Below are 21,819 nucleotides of genomic sequence, written 5' to 3'. Positions count from 1 at the left end.
ACGTACGGGTAAACAATAGATACCAATATCGAATATATTTACTTATGCAATCAAATCATAAGGTGAATGTGCTTTCACAAAAATATTAATATTCCTCTTATTCAACGATAGAACATCAACCAATTATCAAGAGCCTCTATGTAACTTATGATACCAAAGGATGCCAAGACAGTCCTAAACCTGCCTTTTTTATCCTGATTAAATGAGAGCACCCAAAATGTCAATGCAAACAGATGTTGTGAGGCAGTGAAGAGAGGAATGCTGACAGTAGCTAGATAACATTTACCCAAGGAGGAATAGATGCAAAGGAATGAATGCCTAATGAGGTGAGATGAATGCCAATTGTTTTATACCATTTACATATTTTTCAATGCTTATACCAAACCTTATTTAACTCAGAAATAACAATGTATCAGTCCTCAAAGTTTATGAAAGATGCTAGATAAATAGATAAAAATGATTTCCCAATATGCTTCATTAATCCTTGGTCACTGCTGTGATGGATTTTTCCACCGTAACTCTATATCAGACCTTCGCAATTTTATATCAGACCTCTAAAACAATGATACCAGTCATCCAAATCAGTCCTTAAATCACATAAGATCATAAGCCAATTCTTGTGAGTAATTTTACAATTGTCACGAGTCAAATTTGAGTATTATGCACTGGTTATTATGACTATTAAATGAGATTAAGATCTGCAATGTAGTATTTCAGAGATTACTATTAGGAAAACAGAAAATTCTCAGTAAGTTAAAGATGTCAACCAATTTCTATATCAACAAGCAAAAAATGTCAAAACAGTGCTGAGCTATTTAGCCTTTTCAACATACCCAAGAAGATGCAACTTCAGTGTTATGTTCAGATTTTGGGCGATGTATTACAGTCACTGTAACTTATATTTATTTACGCCAATTAACTTTTATGAAATGTGTTTTCAATGTCACTGTTATAAGCAGTGATGAAAATATTGGTATCGGCAAAATATCGGAGAGGGTCCTGAAAACATCTTATCGGCAATATCGGCAAACATAAAAAATTAATCTTTTCAGATTTTTAAACATAGCCGATATTTTCAAAATATGGCAGTATTTAGCCGACATTTTCAAAATAACACGATATTTTGCCGATATTTTGAAAATATTGTGATATTTTCAAAATATTGCAATATTTTCAAAATGGATAATATCGTGATATTTACTCGGCGATATATCGTTTTGCTGAAAATATCGCATTATTTTCAAGTATCGATATTATCAATACTGGTTATAAGATAATTGGCTTGATGTATTAGGCAGTAAATAAACAAGGGTTAGAGGCAAAACCTGAGGCCCTAGGCCTTGAAGCTACTTGCCCAAATGATGTATCGCCTGAAACACAAGTTTTGTTCACACTCCTCTGCAAAAAATTGATGATATATCAACCCAGAAATTATTTTCTCTTCCACAGTGATTGAATTTAACTCCAAAGTACTCCGAACAGCAGTGAGAAGAGGATGAAATAGGCCTGTGTTGAGGCTCAGAAGGCAGATCTGAGGACTGCGTTAGGGAAATAGGGCCAAGCTTTACAGACTGTTGCTATGATGGAAGGCTACAGGCAGCAAATGAAGACAGCGGAATAAGCAGATAGAAGAGGCAGCGTCAAGCTGTGAGAGGGTTTGAATAGGGCAGCGGCAGCAAGGAAGGAAGCTGCCACGGAGAGACAAGGGAGGAAAGGGAGCAGTGGCATAGGCAAAGGAAGGGCCGCAGGCCAAAAGGAAGGGCCGTGCTGAAGAGAGGAGGGAGAGGCAGGGATAACATAGCAAGGACAGGGCTATGTCAGGGCTGCAAAGAGGCAGCATTGGGCAGCCAGGTGCTAGGCCCTTAGACCTTAAAAAAAAAAAGATTTTAATTTTAATTTATCAAAAAAAAAAAATTGCCCAAGATTTTATTTATGAACTGATGTATTCAGTCTTCAATCACATGCAATTTTTAAGAGAAAAAGATTTGGATCTGAGGCTTTAAATGATTGATCTTGTCGCTTATAACCCTTCAAACAAATTTCTGAGCCCAGATATTGCCCTTCGGGATCTAGATCTAGCTCATATCTAAAGATCTCCTCGCTGATTTCTCAGATCTATTCCTGCACAAGTAAAAAGAGAAAAACCAAAGACCCAATATCAACAAAAATAGAGAACATCCCAAATACCCAAGTGTTAAAATTCAAAATTATTGTTATGAATAAATATATAAGAAATAATGTAAATGATAATAATCATAAATAATTATTAATTAAATAGTAATTAGGTTGAAGAGGCATGTCTAAATGAGACATGACTCTCCATGAAGAGACACTTGCTTAGTATATAAGCAATCCTCTCACTCTCATTGTAAAATCATTCTTATTCACAAATTTAAAATATATTATTTGTATCCTCATGGATATCTTTATATTTCAAGTCTTCTGGAGTAATTAATCTGAAGAAGGAATTTTGTTCGCTTCATTTGGTATCAGAGCCACGTTGGTTGATCCCGGCCTTTGGCCATCAAAACTTCGTCAACATCGTTGTCGTCGAGATTTGAGCATTTCACTATAAAAGTTTGGGAGTTTCTCAATCTTGTCGTTAGGTCTTTGGCCACTTCCAACTCAAGAAGAATTATTAAAAATATATATAGGAAAAAAAAGTTGAAAAAAAATAATAATAATAATAAAATTGGAAAAAAATATATTAAAAAAAGTGTTAAAAAATAAATAATAATTAATTAATTAAAAATTAAAATTATTATTAAAAAATTGCAATAAAAGGGGAGTTATTAAAAAATTGTTATAAAAAAGAAAAAAAACACATCGATCAACCCTACGGCTATCTGCAGTCGTCATCGCTACAAACCAATCTTTGTCCACACTGTTGCTGCAACAAGCATAGCCATCGCCCGACCCTGCAAAGGACGTTGTCACTATAACTTGTAAACCACCGTTGTGGCCATTGCCCCTCACTACCCTTCAACTCCTCATCCACAACGACCATAACCCAACATTGCCTTTCTCTCATCCACCGTCCAGCTCGAGCGTTGAGGACCTGTACCAACGACAACAACATCGTAGCACGTTCTGCATACACCTGTGTTCACGACCGTCCGCAACAACTATCGTCTGATTGCGACCATCGTCATCCCTTCTTTGTCGTACTGTCATCGGCTCACCCTACCCCCCTTCAACACCACTGGATGTTTCAACAAAAAAGTAAAGTGCAACCATCACCCTTTTCCACCGCAACCTCTATGCACAATCGCAGTCGCGTTTTCACCTGCTACCAAATCTGCCCAACTGCCTTATCTACCACCACACTTGCCAACACACATCGATGTTCTGACTATAAGAACCATCACTACCAATTTCTTTTGCCTCTTGCTACTATCTACCATCACCATTACAGCCTCGCTGCATCCAGCCTAAGTCATTCTGTACGTTGCAGTTGTCATCGCTTTATGCAGTTGTGCCATTCCAACTTCTACCTTACAGTAGAAAGTCACACCAATTTCGAAATAGTCGTGGGTTATCATCAAATCCCAATAGTGGTGACTTTTCATTATTAGTTTGCAAGTGGAATCAGTGGATGATTATACAATATATATTACACAAGAACCAAAGCAGATAATTAAAAATTGAAAGTGAAAAGGTTATTTAAGGAAAAAAGGAATTATTTAGAAAACAAAAACATAAAAAACAAAATTTATATTTAAAAAATAAATAAAAAATAAACTAGAGAAAAAAGGAATAACAATAAAATAAGTGAAATAAAGAAATGTCGTCCACAAAGAATAGTGGTTTCTTTGCAATATGTCATTTTTGTTCAGAAGGATATCCTAATTGTCAAGAGTCATTTAAAAATCAAAACATCGGTTGCAGAAAATGTTACAAAACTTTTACCTTTGTCGAATCTCTGAGTGATGCACAAAAACAATCAATCGCAAGCGATATAGAACAATTAATGACAATACTTAAGCGACAACATGTTGATTTTAATGAAGAGAGGAATAAAATGGAATCTCAATTGCAAGTTGAACGTCCATCAACACTCCCACAGAATGATGTAATCTAGTGTACAAAGAAAGTGCAATTGAGAGATCAAGAAAAAGGCAAAATAACCAAACTTCAGCAAAACAAAAAAGCATTACAACAAGAATATGAAGACTTTGCGGATATGCATTACAAAAAAATAATGGAAAAGGATGAAAAAAATTCTCGCCTCAAGGACCACATCTAAAAAAAACTTGCACAAGTGAAAAAGACTAAGGTCACAAAGAAAGAACACAAGAAGCTCTTATGAGAACAAGAGGAAATTTTACGTTTAAAGAACCTTAATAAAAAATTATTAGAACAAATCAGAGATCTAAAAAATGAAAAACTGAAAAGTCAAAACACTGAAAAGAAATTTGATGAATCAGAAATCAAAAAACCTTTATGTCTGAGAAACCATAATCAAAGTCTACTCACTCAAATTAAAAAACTTAAGGATGATAAGAAAGCATTAAAAGACAAGTTAGAACAATTCACTCAAGAAGAAGTATCGAAATCTCCAGCCTTAACAATCCAAGTTGAAGATAAGGGAACAAATACCGATCCAATGAATATGACAACTCGAGAAGACAAGTCTGTTGAAGAAACAACACGCTTAGATATTGCAGTTCAGATGATAAACATCCCAAGTGAAGATTCTGTAACCAACTCAATAACATCGTCACCTGAAGTAAATCAAAAAATACCCACACTTAATAAGGGAATGTCAAACCAAAAATTTCCATATCGACATCTGAATCATGAGAGTAGACAACTCAACCATGCTACGTATTGGGACCATTCAAACCAGTAACAACAAATTGATGTTCCAGACAATAATGACGTAACATGAATCTAGTCCTATGATGACAAGTCATTACAAAATTCTAGTGATCAGAATACTACACAGAAGATTAATCTAGGATGGTCTGATCCTTTCTCAGTGCGACAGTTTTGTTTGTCACTTAGAAGATCATATCAACATGTATCGACAAAGATGACAGTTTCGAGACAAAAAGACATTCGACGTCGAAAAAGAGATCAAGCCTTTTTCATTAACAAGCTTTGAGGACAAAGCATTTTGAGGAAGGCAATGTTATGAATAAATATATAGGAAATAATGTAAATGACAACAATCATAAATAATTAATAGTTAATAAGTAATTAGGTTAAAGAGGCATGTCTAAATGAGACATGACTCTCCATGAAGAGACATCTGCTTAGTATATAAGCAAGCCTCTCACTCCCATTGTAAATTCATTCTTATTCACACATTTAATATATAATATTTGTATCCTCATGGATATCTTTATACTCCAAGTCTTCTAGAGTAATTAATCTAAAGAATGAACTTTGTTCGCGTCAATTATATCACAAATCTTCAGATCTACACAAGTTAAAAATCTATACAAATAATTTACAGATCTATCAGATCTGAAAAGTATGAGTCCAACTCCGCTCCCAAATTTGTAGATCTAAGGTTGTTTCTAGCCAAATCTATCTATTTAACACAATTTTTAAGAGATAAATAATTTTAAAAGAGGTACTAGACAAGAAAACTGTGCAAAAGAAGCTTCGTTAGATAAATTTTGGGGTTTCAATCAAGCAGGCTCTTTAAATCTTATGCCTTAGGAGTCGGCTAGTCAAATCGTGGACTTTCCCAAACACCCAAATTTTAAGTATGAATGATTTCTGCAAACACTTGATCAAATTGTCAAATCGATAGAGATATAAAATAACAATATAATCTTCAAGAATTAAATATACCCGTTAATTCAATCAAATTAAAATTGCTACCTTAGATCCAATAAACTAAGCAAAATCCCTGTGTAATAAATTATTCAACAGAACATTAAAAACAATATTACCATAAAACGCAAAAGAGGAACACCACCATCAATGAAAACCCAAAAGACTTTTGCGTTATATTATTCTAGAAATATTACAAGAAAGCTTTGAGAGCTAGTACATGATCTGAAAGATTGGATGATTTGAATGACAACTGACCTCTAATTTATAGATTAATTCTCCGACAATTAGTTGGCTTGATCCCCGTCAAAGTAATCTCCACTGTTAAAAAAATATTTAGTATCTTTTAATCTACTCCATCAAAAATATTTTTTTTTGAAAAAAATCGAATTTTTCATTTAGTTCAATTTTAATCAAACTTAAAATTAATTATTTTGAGTTGATTTCCTCAAAAAATTGACTTTGACATAACTATCAAGGCCCAAGGGTCCAAAATCTCTTGAAATTTCAATATTCCTATGGTCAGGGACATCCAAAAATTAATTTCTCTGAAACCCACGAATTTTGTAATTTGGAGAATTAATTTTTCCTCAAACACAAAATTAATTAAATTTCTAACTTAGGATTTTAATTAATTTTTCTAGAAAAATTAATTAATTGACTCATGAGGGGATTAATAATTTTTCCAACTCTCAAATATTTTAGCCATGGTGTCTAAATATGAGAGACCATGCACTAAAATATTTTTTTACATCAAGATATTACAATTGAATACATGAAGGAAGAACACTCATTCATTATAGACCCTCAATGATTTACCCAATTCTGCGACTCAAATATGATCTAGTAGACCTAATGATTTGTAATATAATAATAGAGCCAATTAGCTAAAATTATTCCCAAATCACTTTACAGAAGAGTCAACTACAACACTAAAATACCTAAGATCTTGACGACAAAATCCACCCTAGCTTTCGAGTAAGGTTGGAGAGAAAAACTCTGTCAATCATCCATGTTTAGAAACATACATGAATCGGTAAGATGAAAAACCTCCTAGGATAGAAATCGTCACCCAAAAAGTAGACTTACCTAAGTTATTACATACACAGACGGTCTTACTAGGATCATTTAGATTATAAACATGCAGAATGGGTTTACAACTTTAACAAACTGAACACTGATAATGAATCCTGAATGATATGAATGATGAAAACTCGTTTGCAAAAAAGGGGGTGTATTGTTATAGCCTTATAGAGTAGTTGACGCGGAGTGATCAACAATAGGTTATGGAAAACCAATGTCCATGAGCACCTTCGTACAGAGAGCGATTTAGGAGCTTCAACTACCTTCCCTCACCGTTGTTTTTCCAAGCCCCCTTAATTGCCCTTTTCTTCATTTAATCTAGCTTGTATAACAAGCTTCATGGGATTTATCATGTACTAAAGATGATATAATCTCCTTTTAATGATGGGAAGTTTATTGCTTCATCGGGCACGAAAAATTCTTTGAGAGTTCCTTTTACTTTGATATCATGATGTGCATATATACTTTCAAGGACAAGGGGCTATATAAGAGAGGGTAGAGCTCAAGCTACAACTAGCTTTTGATTGCTTTACATCCCTTGACAATATTTTGCATTTTAACATTTGGCTTATGCTTTTTCTTTTCTTGCAGCTACACCAACCTCAACTATTTCCAACCCTTTTTTTTCTCATAAGACAAGGTCAACAAGGAACCAATACAAGCGGTTGATAACAACTAATAAAAAGATGGGATAACAAAATCAAGGGAATGATGACAAGTGTTAAGTATGAATAACATGGAACGTTACCATTATCAAAGCCTCCTATTTGTGCCCCTCCTAGACAATGAAAGAAAAGCCCAAAGGAGGGTCACATTGGTCTAGGGGCAAATGGTAACCACCAATGTGAAATAATAAAACAAGTACACAACCAACAATGATCTATGGTCCAATTTCAACTTGTGATTTATACTAGAATGTCGTAACCATTAAATGAAAGGACTTGAATGCAAAAAAGGTTATTGTACCTCACATTAGATGACCCACCTTCATTGGATAAGTAGGCTATAACAACAAATGTACTGACTGAAGAGTGGATGAAAGGCATCTGAGACTATAGTGGATCATGGTAGGGATTTCTAGGTGGGAAGCTGCAACGTGAGAAAAAAAAACCTCCCGGGGTTACCCATGTAAGTGGATGGATAGCACAGCCCTCAAACAGTATGCAACTAAGATGGTTATGGTCCAAGGATAAAGGATAGTGATAATGTTTGTTGATGATAAAGAATGTCAGTGTTTGCGTGCTTCTTTGCTGGTTATGTACATTGTCTAAACATATTGTGCATGCAACCCCCTCGTCTTTCGAAAGCTCTTACGACAGAACAAACAATTATCAACATACAACACATCATATACTACATTTCCCGATTTGGTGTCCCTTGTGGCATGTCCACATCAGTTGTCATTTTGTATCTCTTTTTGGTATGTCATGCAACTTGAATTATTAGATTTTAGCCCAGCCCCCTTCTACAACCTTTTACAGCCTTATATTCTTGAAGAGTGAAAATTCACAACAGGGAAATTTGTTATCACAGAATAGAAGACATTAAAAATAGCTGAACTGTGGAACATTTCAATGGAGAAAAACACCCAAGATACAAAGCAAACCTTTTGCAGTGGAGGGCAAAAAAGAGCAGATAAGACAAACAACTCAAGGACAAATGAAAGCAGGCAATTGTTTTGCTTTGAACACAAAAAATGTTTTCAACAGAAGTTCTACAACTTTTAGTAAGAATGGCTAGGATTTTATTAAAGTGCAAGGGTTAATCACAATATATTTTTCACCCTGTACCAATAAGCTTCATAAGGACTGGCCTGCAACATATCTAAAAGAAATCAAGGCCTTTTGTAAGAGCATATAGTATTTAGACAACCTTCCCCTCTCTAGGGTTCTCTACTTCTCCAGATAACATTCCTCTCTTTCATCTGATGCATCCTTAACCTCCTCACCTTGCATTACATATCATGTGTGATTATTAAACATGCCAGGAGCCATTGGAGGCATATCATTACATACTTTGGAAGCTAAACACAGAAGCAATGATAATAAGAACCTGCCCACTCATAGATCATTCATCCTTGAGGCATCTTTCCGCATTGCATCATTAATAACCATAACTAAAACAAAAGTCAAAATGAACATTTTTGGAAGCAATACAGCTCAGCCAGAAGACATTCATGATTCACAGAACCATGTATGTTGCCACGTACACAAATGTGCGCTTAAGACATTTAGGATCAAAAAGCTATGATGCCAGATCTGCCTCTTCACTCTCACCCCCAACCTTGGCATCCATCCAGATTCACTCTCGATCTGTATCCATTTCAGGTCCATCACAGGACCAACTTTGATCATAACCAATCAGAATACAGCACTGAGCCACAGGAATACATTGCAAATGCTTTTGGGATGGAAGCCATACACCAACAATAAAGCAAGTACATATAAAGAAATTTCAGTGCATGTTACATACATGACGCATTTAGTCAGACAATTGCCTTAAAAGCCTGCCATATGCTGGTTAGAGAGGAGATTTAGCCTATTATGTGTTGTCTATTTTTAGTTGCCCTCAAACTTAAAGATCAAACTTTTTAGATAAAGATCAAACTTGAAACTAAATATTTATGGAAGTTGTAGACAGCATATACATGGGACATTCACTTAACAACGCCTATTGCCAAGTTCCCAAGTTTGTGGTTAAGACATTTAGGATCAAATATCTGCGATGCCAGATCTGCCTCCTCACCCAAACCCACAAACCTCTCAACCATCCAGATTTATTCTGGATCTGTATCCTTCTCAGGTTTGTCACAAGTCTGACATTGATCACATCCAATAGAAATACAGCATTGGCCCACATGGGATTAATTGCAGAAACTTTTTGGGGTGAAATCCTAACCATACACCAACAAAAATACACAATATATCCTTCACATAGTGCAAAGAAATTTCAGTGTATGGGACAAACTCGATATTTAGTGAGACAATTGCCCTAAAGGCCTGGTACATGTTGGTGAGACAGGCTTCAGTCTATCATCTAGCTTGGGTGTTTGTTATTTTAAGTGGTTGAGGGGTAAGCACCAAGATGATTGGGCTTGTATTAATGTGGAAACATATGTTCAAAAACCCCCATAGTGGGTACGGATGAGACCAGCCCATTCTTTAAGACATATTTCTCAAAAATAAAAAAGTAATCTACTCTAAGCTAGTCTACACGAAGCTGGAGAGCTATATTTATCTTCAGCCTCCAATTTCTGGGCACATATATATAATAAATATTTAGTTGTAAGTAATACAAAAATAGCCACAGTTTTGGAGAAAATGTTCTCTTTCATGCTTCTGCTGTGTGTGCTTATGTCAAAGGTAGACCTGCAATGCACTAGCAAGACTTGACAATATTCCTGATTTAATCACTACACAAAAAGTTATATTAATGTGAAGTTTCCACAAACCAAATTGAAAGAATGTATAGAAAAAAATATCTTCCAATAAAATATAGTCACTTACACATGATTCGAATTTCACTCTACACTGATGGAAGCGTTAGAAACTTGAAATTTGTATCAAAGATAGAACTGTGACGCACTAGCAAGACTAGACAATATTCCTAATTTAATCACTACCCAAAAATGTTATATTACTGTGAAGTTCCAACAAACAAAATAGAGAGAATGTATACAAGGAAAATATCTTCCAATAAAATAAGGTCACTTACACATGATGTGTCTAAAATCATAGAATAAGATTTTATCCACAGAACTTCTGATATAAACATTTTACAAAAGTATGCAGGCCCAGAGTTCTAATTACAAGATAACAACAATAAGGGATACAAAATATACATAAAGTAGAGAAAGAAGTTTCAAGAATTAATCAGAAGATCTCATAATAGGCTAAGAAATCAGCATACTTGTTTCACTTTGGATGCAGTCTCCAAAAGATGTTGTAGCTCCAACAATTGAGGTGAAGGTAAATCCAAAAGCGATCCTTCTAACACTTCTAGCACATTGACTATAGCATCGAGTTGTGTTGTATACTTACTGAATACATCTGACTGAACCCCAAGATTATCTATTTCCAAAATTGTGTCAAGGCATTATCCTGTTCAGAGATGAGCGAACAAAGAAAGAATTGAAAGTAATTCATATTACTTGTGTGATACAAGATGGCCTAGTGTTTGAGTAACGTAAACCCTAGAATAAGACGTATGCACTAAAGGGGTGAAGAAAGCCACGATCTTGAGTGATGTAAGCTTGGAGATTCAAGAATCGCCTAATACCTGTCTAATGCAAGTGGGTGATCAAGGGGGAACTTGTTGGTGTCGATGCTAGATTGTTGTTGAGCCTTTGGAGCAGCTAGGAGTAGTTTGGTATGTACTTGTTTCTTCATTATGTTGTAATCAGTGTTGAAAAAATCGACAATGAGTTGGCAATTTTTTTTAAAAACCACGATTTTTCAGCAAAATGATAAATCACCCCTTAATAATCACGATTTTTTCTGATTTATTGCCGCTCAACAAAAAAATTCACCACCTCAGCATGAAGGGTAGATTAAAGAGCCTAATTTGTCTTTTTTCTCACTCATTTTTTCTAAGCTATTGGAGAAGGAAAGAGAAGGGTTCGTGGGCATCCTTGTTAATTGTGGAGGAATCTAAGCAGCCAATACCAATCCACCATCAAGATTTTTTGCAAGGTGTGAGCTTCATTTTCCAAAACTGCGTTAAGTTTCCATTGACATGTTTGTATCTAAATCCAACTATCTTAATGTTTTTGTTTTTCATAAATTTTTGTTTGGCTGAACCAGCAGCTAGAGCTTCAGGGCTACCTACCACTGAGGGTAGTGGGAAGGGCTCCATTGCTACACCTGCCAAGAGGTCCTCATCTTTTTTTGTTCTACTAACTGGAGCTGGAGCACAACTTTCCATCAAATAAGTGATATAAAAAGCGAGAAGCGAGAAGCACACAAAGTTACAAGAAGTGCCTTTTTTGGTGTGACTTACCTCTCAGTATCACAAAAACAATCAATTTTGGCAACCAATGTGTGATGCCATTGTTGTTGTTGGCCCAGGGTATAAAAGCACTACATATGATGAGTTGTGGGGGCCAATTCTTCACATAGAAAATGACATCAACTTTGGATTGGTGGAGATCAAGCAATCATGGGAGGTCATTGGATGTGCAGTCTTGTCTAATGGTTGGACATATAGAAACAATAGACCTTTCTAAATTTTCTTGTACATTGTTCCAAGGGTACTATGTTTATCAAATCAATGGATGCATCTACACATGTAAAAGATGCAACGTTTTATTGGATAGGTTCCTCAAGGAGATTGATTTGCCCAATGTGGTGCAAATCATATCTAATAATACAGCTAATTTTGCAGTTGTTGGTAGGATGCTTATGGATAGGCATTGTTCAAAATTTCAATCTCTGTTCACTAAGAATTCTATTGATTTTATGCTTGAGGATATGGCAAAACTTTTCTTCATCAAGGAGGTGATTGATCAGGCTAGAAACATCCCCAAATTCATAAATGACCATGCTTTCATTCTTAGCCTCATGAAGAAATGCACTATAAATAGGGAATTAAATCATCCTACAATCATAATCTTTGCAACCGACTTCCTTACTCTTCAGTCTTTGTTTCAATGTCAGTTCGAGTTCAAGCAAATCTTTATTTGTGATGAGTAGCATGCATGTACATATAGCAGGAGAGATGATGACAAATCCAATGCTAAATTGGTGTACACTAACCATTTCTAGGAAGGAGTGGAAGAAGTGTGCTCAAATAGTGAACCCTCAATAAAGGTTTTGAGACCGGTTCATGGTGACAAGGCTGCAATAGGCTAGATGTATCAGGCCATAGACAGATGATGTGGGTTTTGATTGATCATCGTTGGATGGGATGCTCCATCAACCCATTCATGCAGTAGCACTTTTCCTCAACCGCACATTTTCCTACAAATGCTACTTTGATTTTGATGGCAATGTGATGGAAGGGCTACATAATTGTCTTTATAGGATGAGGGTATTGGACTATTTGGCTTCGATGATGCTATTAGTCGAAGGACCACTTTGATGGGGCATAAGTCATTAAAACTTAAAACTTCCAAATTTTTAATTCACTTATGTTTTATTTGAAAGTTTAATTATCATTTCTTTATTTTCTATTGTCCATTTTAATGAAATGTAATTGAGTTGTTTTCCTTTATATTTGTTGTAGATGTTTGGTGGAAAAACTATGGTGCGAGGGCACCAAATTTGCAAATATTTGCCATCATAATCCTCAGTCAAACATATAGCGTTTCAGGCTGTGAGCACAATTTAGAACTTCGAACTTGAACAAAGCAATTACATTTATTGTAATTTATAACCCTCTAATATACTATGACCCTCAAGATTCATTATAACTTTTATGATCGTCTTATAGGTTGGAGTTCTTATGTCTCAATGGCTTGGTGTATGTCATTACAACCTTCGACTATGAATGATGCAAATCAGAAAAACATTGAATGTGGATGCCATTTCCTTAGACAATATTGATGTATTGTCAAAGTGTAGGGTGGATATTGTGCAACCTATCAAGGAGGAGGCACCTAGACCATTAGAGGAGGGCCAAAAAGAATAGCAAGAGGAGCAAGAGGGGGAGGAAAAGTGGGAGGAGCAGGAGGAGGAGCGAGAGAAGGATGTGGAAGTATTAGCACCACCTTTTTTATAGAGACACATGAGCCTAGTTCTACACCCACCAGTCACCATCAGACACTTGTTGAAGTCCTAGGAGCTTTTGTTGTTAAGGACAAGCTTAGAAAACAGCCCATCATCTTTTCCCATAAAAGGGGGAGAGAGAATTAGCAAGCTGCTAGTTTTGCTTTTGTTGTCATTGTACATATAACTCATTATGATGAGATACATTTATATATGTCATGTCATTTTGTATCGGTTCTCTATTTTTGAGTCCTCGATTGGACAACTATCAAACTTCAGGATTCAGCATCGACTACGATGGATCAATTTTTATTTGGCATCCATTGCATATATATAGATATATATATATATAACAAAACTCAGAAAACATATTGGAAGAGATATGAGATTTCTATGAACGATGGCATGCACTAGGGTTTCTCTGCTTCCTGCAGTTGAGGAGATCGCCGACTCATTGACCGAATTTGGGGCTGCATCTCTCGACCACAGCGTTGGAGGAAAGCTCCTGATCCATTGTTCTATGTCGAACGGGATAGACTTCTTTGGGGTCTCTCTTCGATCATATTTGAAAACCATTTCTGAATCCCCTACCAACTGCGAGAGAGATGGGAGTCTTTCTTTTTTTTATTTATTGTTTTGGGTCAAATCTACTCCAGCAAAAACACGACAACACTCCCACGAACTTTCCTACAACGATTTATGTGGGTGGATCTCCGCATCGGTGATAACACACTCTGGGAGTTCTGAACAAAATGTTGGGGGTGCACAGATTATCGATGCTAAGCCCCGAATCGCCCATGCCCTATGGGAAAGATGGAATGCCTGTCCAATGGTATGCAGGTACAATCCATATCTAGATTCACATAAGAGGTTGGAAGGTATAGATCTGAAGCCCTCTTTGCCATTGTCTCTTGTCACAAAAGATCTGCCAAAAGAACTCAATCGATGAACCGAAATCAGCACATTGATCTCCATCACCGAGGCGGTGTATACAATAAATCTTGAATCTCCCCTACCAAATCTAGGATCTATATCCATCTTATGCGCAATGAGTATCAGTCAAGATGGATCGGGAACAAAACCGAGGTTTTTGGATCCATTTTCTTTGGATCTACTCTCATACATAATAGATCTCAAAGTATTAATATCAAGGAACTCGCAGTCGAAGATTGTGCCCTCGTTTCAGTCTTTGCTACAGGCAACAAAATTGTCATATGGCACTGAACCAAAGCCCGGAATGCAAGACTCACTGGATCAAGAAGAACATAACCTTTTCCAAAAAAAATAAATGCCCATGATGGTAAATCATCATTAGTTTGGGTGCAGGCATCTGATAAGGTTTCTCAAATGAAGCAGAATATCATGCAAAATATGGCTATCCATCACATCAACAAAACTTGATTTCTGGTGGCAGATCTATGCAGGATGATCAGATTCTACATGAATACAACATTCTTCCCGCGACCACCATCATCCTAAATTTGAGATTGAGAGGCAGAGCAGCTGGATCAAGTAAATCAAAGGGAGCATGAGGTGTTGTTGGCTCTAGCTTACCCAAAGGTACAGAACCAAATCAAGAACATATAAATGGCGGTCTCTCCTTCAAAGACATTCTCCAAGGGAAACCAATAGCTACAGCAAATCCAAAACAAACACACAATATCCCCAGTCCCTATATAGTGGAGCAACTGAATCATGTTCCAGAATTGATTATAGATCTTCCAGAAACAAACAATCTCTGCACAACTTATGAAGCACAAGCTATCATTTGCAAATTTAACAGTTTCTGGCCAAAACCAATGGACCTTTTCCACTGGATCTTCTCAAATTGGACAACAAACTGTGAAATACACCTCTGTTCCAAGGGTTTCTTCATAGTAAAGTTTGCATCATCAGAGGATCGAGAATTTGTCCTTCAGGAAGGTCCATGGTTTTGGGGATCGACAGGACTTTTCATTACCCCATGGTTCCCAGATTTTGATGCAAACACCATGATTGTATCAAGAATGCCGGTTTGGGTCAGGCTACATAACCTCCCCCTTCATTTTTGGCATCACCAAGCTCTAGAAGGCATTGGGAACCTCTTAGGACGATTCATAAAGACAGACACACAAATAATGGAAGAACGAATCTATACATTTGCCCAAATATCTGTGGAGGTGGACCTTAGTAAAGGCCTATCAGATTGCATCCACTTGTCACACAACAAGCAGAGTTGGACTCAGTTCCTAGATTTTGAGAACACAGCCTTCAAATTCTGAATATGCCGACAAACAAGACATCTACAGAATACATGTCGTGAAGCCAAGAAAGAGTTGCAAAGGAAGAAGAAACCAAGAAAGCAACCCAAATGATGGCAATTTCCCTCAAATTTTCTAGTAGAAGAAGAGGATGAAGCAAAAAAGGATCCCATTTCCAATGTGGATAACCAAAATACACAAGAAAAAGAAAGAAAGGGGGAAGCCTCTCATGAAGCGACAGAATTACAGATCCCAACAGCACAACTAGTGAGGATACCTGAAGCAAAGGACTCTAGAGGATACAAGCATCACCTTGTCTCAAATAATTTTGACTCAAACAAGAAAACTACAAGAACAGAAGAAGAATATCAGCTAGCTATTATATCATCCACACCAACTCAAGGAGAATGGCGGAAGGTAGAAAAGAAGAAACAGAGAAAAGGTTAACCCTTTCTCTTCATCTATTTAGTTGATTTTTTGCTATGTTGCATGAGTTTCTGGAATGTGGGAACGTTTGGAACTTGGGTACAGGTGTCGAGAACGGTTAGAAGTTTCCCCAAAATTTACAGGAAATGACTAATCGGTAGCAGTAATATTATATAATAAAAAAATTAAAAATATAAAAAATTAAAATTATTTTTTTAATTATATAATTTATATAATAATCAAAATTAATATTGAATCAAATATTAAAATATTAAAATCAATTTAAATATATAATCTCTTTCATACATAAATATATTCTTTGGGTGTCTCTCTCCCTGAGTCTCTCCCTTTTATATATATAAAATATTAAAATGTCAAGTTCATTACGACACATGACGAGTCTTTGAAATAATTTGGCTTAAAAATACAAAGGAACACTTTTACATATGTTTCTCTAGTTATTCTTAGGAGAAAAAGTAAAGAAACTCTAATGTTTAAGCATTGACCGCCACATTCAATATGCACACACAATTTTTTGTGATATATATACATAAACAACAAAAGAAATACTCATCAACATGACATCCCAGATATCGCCCTTACATCGAGGTGCCACACACTTCCTTAACCCATCAGGAGATTGCTCTAGTTTCTCAATTAAGGATATCGATGTAAAGGATGTCTTCGGCCTTTCTTCCTGCGAAGGTTTCAACTTAGGCTCATGTTTTGTGGGCAGTTCAGCATATTTCTCTACAGGCTTTGTACTCCCCAACCCCAAGGAACGCCAAAAATTCAAAAAAAACAGTCTTCAAAGCTCCCGGAACTTTCCCAAGATCCCATTGGAGCTCCCGCTGAAAAGGGAACATTCCCATACAGTTCCAAAGCTCCCGGGAGCACGGGAACCATTGGAACGGGTTTCCCAACTCTTCGGAGCAGTTCCCGTGTAACAGAGATTTTTTGTATGAACATATGATCATCTGTCTTGGACTGGATGATGGAAGGCTTGCAAGCATCTACAACATGTAATTTTGTTTTCATTAATAAAATTATGATTTTTCCTTGGGAAATATATATATATATATATCTAGATATTATATATCTTTCTGTGTGTGTGTGTATGTGTGTCAATGTGTTTACTTGATGTTGTTGTTGCTTTATATGTTTAAAAAATCTTTTAAAATGAATATCTTATGTATTTTTTTTTTTATGTTTGCCGATTTCTTCGCTGATTTAACCCAACTGATGTTTTCTGAACCCTCGCCATTTTTTGCCGATTTCAATTTTTTCAAAATTGGTTGTAATATGAAATGTGCATTTTCTGTCCAAATATTGCGCATTGCAGATCTGAAAATCAGATTTATGTTTCTCAATTCTCATGAACAATTAGTAAATTTTTAGTGATTAACTAAGCTAAGAAGGAACTACAGGAGTAGATCAGGGCTGTAGCAAATGTGCTGTTATATTTTTCCAGATCTGATTTGTGAAGGAGATTTAGCCCTTACAGCTGTGAAGGTGCATCATTTCAGTGTTTGCTTTCTTTGGCTGCCAAGTGATTTTGGTTGGAAAGAAGTCAAATATATGCTGTTATAATTATTATTTCAGAGTCAGCCATAAAGTTGAGTTCACAGGGAACAGAAGAGGGGAACTTTAAGAATTTAGGTGAAATGTCTGAGCAAAGGCTGTTGAAATTCCTCCACATTTGTGTAACTTCTATCTAAAGAAGTATAAATACACATTTATAATGAAATACTTGATACCACAGAGCTACAAAACAGCAGTATATGTGTCAAATAAGAAGGATACAAAGTTCTGGAAGACTAGATATGACATTCAATAATGTTCTCTTGCTCCAATCCTTTACAACTCCTCCATCAAGAAGCATAGCAACAATAGCATCGCTGGAAACAGCACTTTCATCCATACAAACATCTGTGACATCTGCAAATATGATAAGGAATGAACTCGAATGGTAATTAAAAATACTATAAATAAAAACAACAAAAAATTAATTACATGAATATAGACATCATGTCCCCCACAAAGGATACAATGGCAAACCAGGGATATCAAATTATTCTCCAAGGCAACATCAAACAAAGAATAAAGATGCTGAACATCTTCAGTCCAACATTGGCCATCTCCTTTACTTTCCATAAAATTTTCATCAGCTTTTCTAGAGATAAGGCCAGCTTCCAGACATTCATTGTAAAGACGTAATTGTGTAGCTCCATCACGCTTTGGAACTGGTACCCTACAGATAGGACATACATCACACCGTTGACTACATTCCGTGCACAAAGACGCATGGCCACAAGACGTCAAAACGTGCTGAACGACTCGCCCACAGCTCCTCAATTCTCTTATGGCACGGCACTTCTCAACTTTTGCTTCACTGCATAGATCAAGAGGATCAATGTTTGCTAAGCGCTCCAGTGCATCCTGCCAGATAATCAAACATTATTGCAACACAGTAAATTGTAAGTTCATACAGGCAGATTAAATAACTAAATAATTCAGATCTCTGAGAAGCACTTTTACAACTTGAAATTTTAAGAAAATTTTAAGCCAATCAAGACTAGTATATGAACTTTCTACAATAAATCTGTAATCTGTTTTCAGATAATAGTCCAAGAGAAATCATCTAGCTTCCTATGGGGACTTCAAACATGGACCTCAACAATGAGGAAATAGGCAAAATAGTCTTTAAAAAGTTATGAATATAGGTAAAAAAAAGTCATGTATGAGATACAAGCAAACAATCTAAACTGTTTATCAAAAATCAGTTATAATTAGAATAACAAAAATGAGTAGAAATTTGCAAAAGAAAGTGAGACGGGTGATCCAATTTCTAGGGCAGCAAGCATAACACTATATCCTTAATGTGTATAATTAATTCAAAATTCACATAGCAGTAAATCTGCAGAAAATCAGCCAAAAAGTTTATTTAATATTGTACGGATTTATTGGTAATGTAACTCTTTGCTAATTTGGCAACCAAAGTCTTTTCAGCTTCTCTTGGAGCTAAAACATCACACTAATAAATAATAAAATAACAGAAAATCTAACTGGCTAGCAAGCTACAGCAAAAATTTACATGCAGAGTCACTAGAAGATGGCCCCATGTAATGCAAGAAGTACAACTCTCCATAATAGATCTGAGATATCATATACTGTAGGCAATTGCCACTGTTACAGCCTTAGCCACCAGGTTTACAGAACATTCATGTAAAAACCCAATTTTAACAATTTTATATGACATGAGATTGATTTTAGGTTCAAAATTCTAACTACTACTTTAATAGGAACCAATCAACTTTAGAATTTGACATTGATAAAGGGTACATAAATCATATTTTATAGTATACGCCTATGATGCACTAGCTTTTGGGATGGGGGAACAGCGGGACATGTCCCCAGGACAGTTAGAGCACAACCCAAAATTTTCACGGGACAACAATCATATATATATATATATATATATATATATATATATGTTAAAAATTTATAATTCACCGTGGACATTTGTAGTTGTTTCAAGTTTCTAAGCATAACAAGCTATAATGTATAGTATTATGCAGAAACCTTGCACTTGCCAATTCTGAAAAAGTTTGAGCAATTGTAATGTTCATGGGAAATTAATTGCCTAAGGGATGAAATAGCCTATCAATCCCTGTAGGCTAGAGTCCTCAATAAAGGGGAAAAAACCAAAAATCCTAGTTCTCGGCAAGTTTTGGGGCAGCTGGGCAAAGAAACTCAAATCTGGGGTTTGAAGCAAAATTTACTCAATCATTTAAAGAGGACAGAACCCTCTAGGAAATCTATAAATATGAGAAGGATGAATTCATATTGATCATCATTGGATTGGAACATCTGCCTCTAATTTTCTTTGAGACTGAGGCTCTAAGGGTTTTAAGACCCCTTCTCCCTTGTCAATTTCAGTGGTGAAAGATTCCACCCTAGTTGGCATCCTCTTGTTATTCCACATTGTTCTGGGCACCAAGGTTTTATCTGAAGCAGTCAATTCTTGGAGACTTAATTCTGTTCTGGCACAGGAATTCTATTTGAGGAAGCAAGCTTCTATTCGTCTTGATCTATTCCGGGTATCACGACATCATTGAGGGAAACGAGTTTTCTGTTGATATCGAGCTTTATTCTAGGCACAGCAATTATCCTTTGGAAGACACCAAAGTCTCTGCTTGTCTTTTGATATGGTTCTGGCACGGGAATTACCAGCAAAGAGACAGCAAAAATCTTCTGTTTGATTTTTGTCCTTGTATAAGAAAATCAATCTGGGAGGACAGCGAAGACTATCGGACCCCAGGCATAGAACATACATCTGGAAGCCGCAAAGCTCGCTCTTATACTTTCTGTCTTGGCCGCAGGAAATCATCCATTTAAGGCAGCGAATCTTGCAACAATTCCTGAGGAGTTCCAGTAGAGTGATTTTCCAGAATTTACAAAGTTGCATCAGATTGCACAAGTGAACGTCACCTCCATAACTGAGTTGGAAGATTTCGATGACTGGATGACCCTCGCAGAAATCTAGCGCATCTCAGGACGGAGCCTTAGTACTCTCGCTGTAGGAGACAGGTCCTGAAGCAGAACGTAGAGTCTTGAAGGGCACGCTGTGTGTCAAGCTACGTTGTGGAGGGCCAGAATGAAGTAATCAAACCCGTGCTAAAGTCAAAGACATGAACAAAGGAGTTTCACGTCATCACAACTTAGCCTGGACAAAATAGTCGCAGAGTAGAAGAGGATCTGATTTTTAACATTTTAAATAGTTGTATTACATACTATAGCTGAGATATTATAACTTTATAAGTATCAAATTTCTGTGTAATTACAGACGGCAGGACTGATTATATTATCTGGTTGCTCAAACTCAGTTAAGATTGTAACTTTGGGACTGGAATGAATTGTTCGCTTCATTGTTGATTGGAAAAAATATTTCATATTGAAGTGCTATCTTATGAATAGCTGTTGAAAAACACCTAACTGCATGAAAAAACCTAGGAAAAAATTACCCTAGCACTCTACAGTGGTATCAGAGCAGAAATCTTGCCAGCCTAGATGGTAATTAAAAATGGAACCACTGGAAGCAAATTTTTGACAAAGGCATGCAAAGTCTTGGAGAAAGCTGGAAGAGCAGCAAGCAAAGACTTTGAGGAAGATGGAAGAGCAACAAGCAGAAAATATCAACAGGCTGCAAGAATGGAACAGAAGATTAGAAGAATATAACAAAACACCACAGCATCTAAGAAAGAAAAATTGGGATGACTTCTGGAATAGTGGTAAGAAAAACAAACCAAGCAATACCGATCATAAGCCCAGGCCTGAAAAACAAAATGTCAGAAAGGTTCAAACCAAAGCATGGACATGGCTGTATCACCAAGAGAAAAGGAATGCAATCATCCAGCCTTATTTGAAAGAAAAGAAGTTATAGTTGATGAACAATTGTGGAACAAAGACCAGGATTGTCCACCAGTCAATCCTCATGAAAAAAGTGAGACTGAGGCATCTGTCCAGGATACCATATCAGACTCAATGGGGCTCAGAAAAAATTATGAAAGTCATGACAA

At 36.2% G+C, this 21,819-nt stretch overlaps 1 protein-coding gene across 1 annotated transcript in view; it reads right to left on the bottom strand.

The window, feature by feature from the left end:
• Positions 1 to 21,819, bottom strand: part of LOC149172074 (E3 ubiquitin-protein ligase HOS1-like) — a 184,813-nt gene that overhangs the window by 124,325 nt on the left and 38,669 nt on the right. The window contains exons 2-4 of the mRNA XM_089424193.1: positions 18,289 to 18,679; positions 18,044 to 18,178; positions 10,780 to 10,940 (exon numbers count right to left, since the gene is read on the bottom strand). Of these exons, the coding sequence (XP_089280319.1) occupies positions 10,780 to 10,940; positions 18,044 to 18,178; positions 18,289 to 18,679 (687 nt within the window). The remainder of the gene's footprint in view (positions 1 to 10,779; positions 10,941 to 18,043; positions 18,179 to 18,288; positions 18,680 to 21,819) is intronic.

Source organism: Pinus tabuliformis, chromosome 4_2 (assembly GCF_031772625.1).
Source record: "Pinus tabuliformis cultivar Carrire ecotype Pingquan chromosome 4_2, CPIR1, whole genome shotgun sequence".
In the NCBI taxonomy this organism is placed as follows: Eukaryota; Viridiplantae; Streptophyta; class Pinopsida; order Pinales; family Pinaceae; genus Pinus; species Pinus tabuliformis.
Note: the sequence above shows the minus strand (reverse complement) of the source record. Positions and strands in the feature narration are given on the sequence as shown.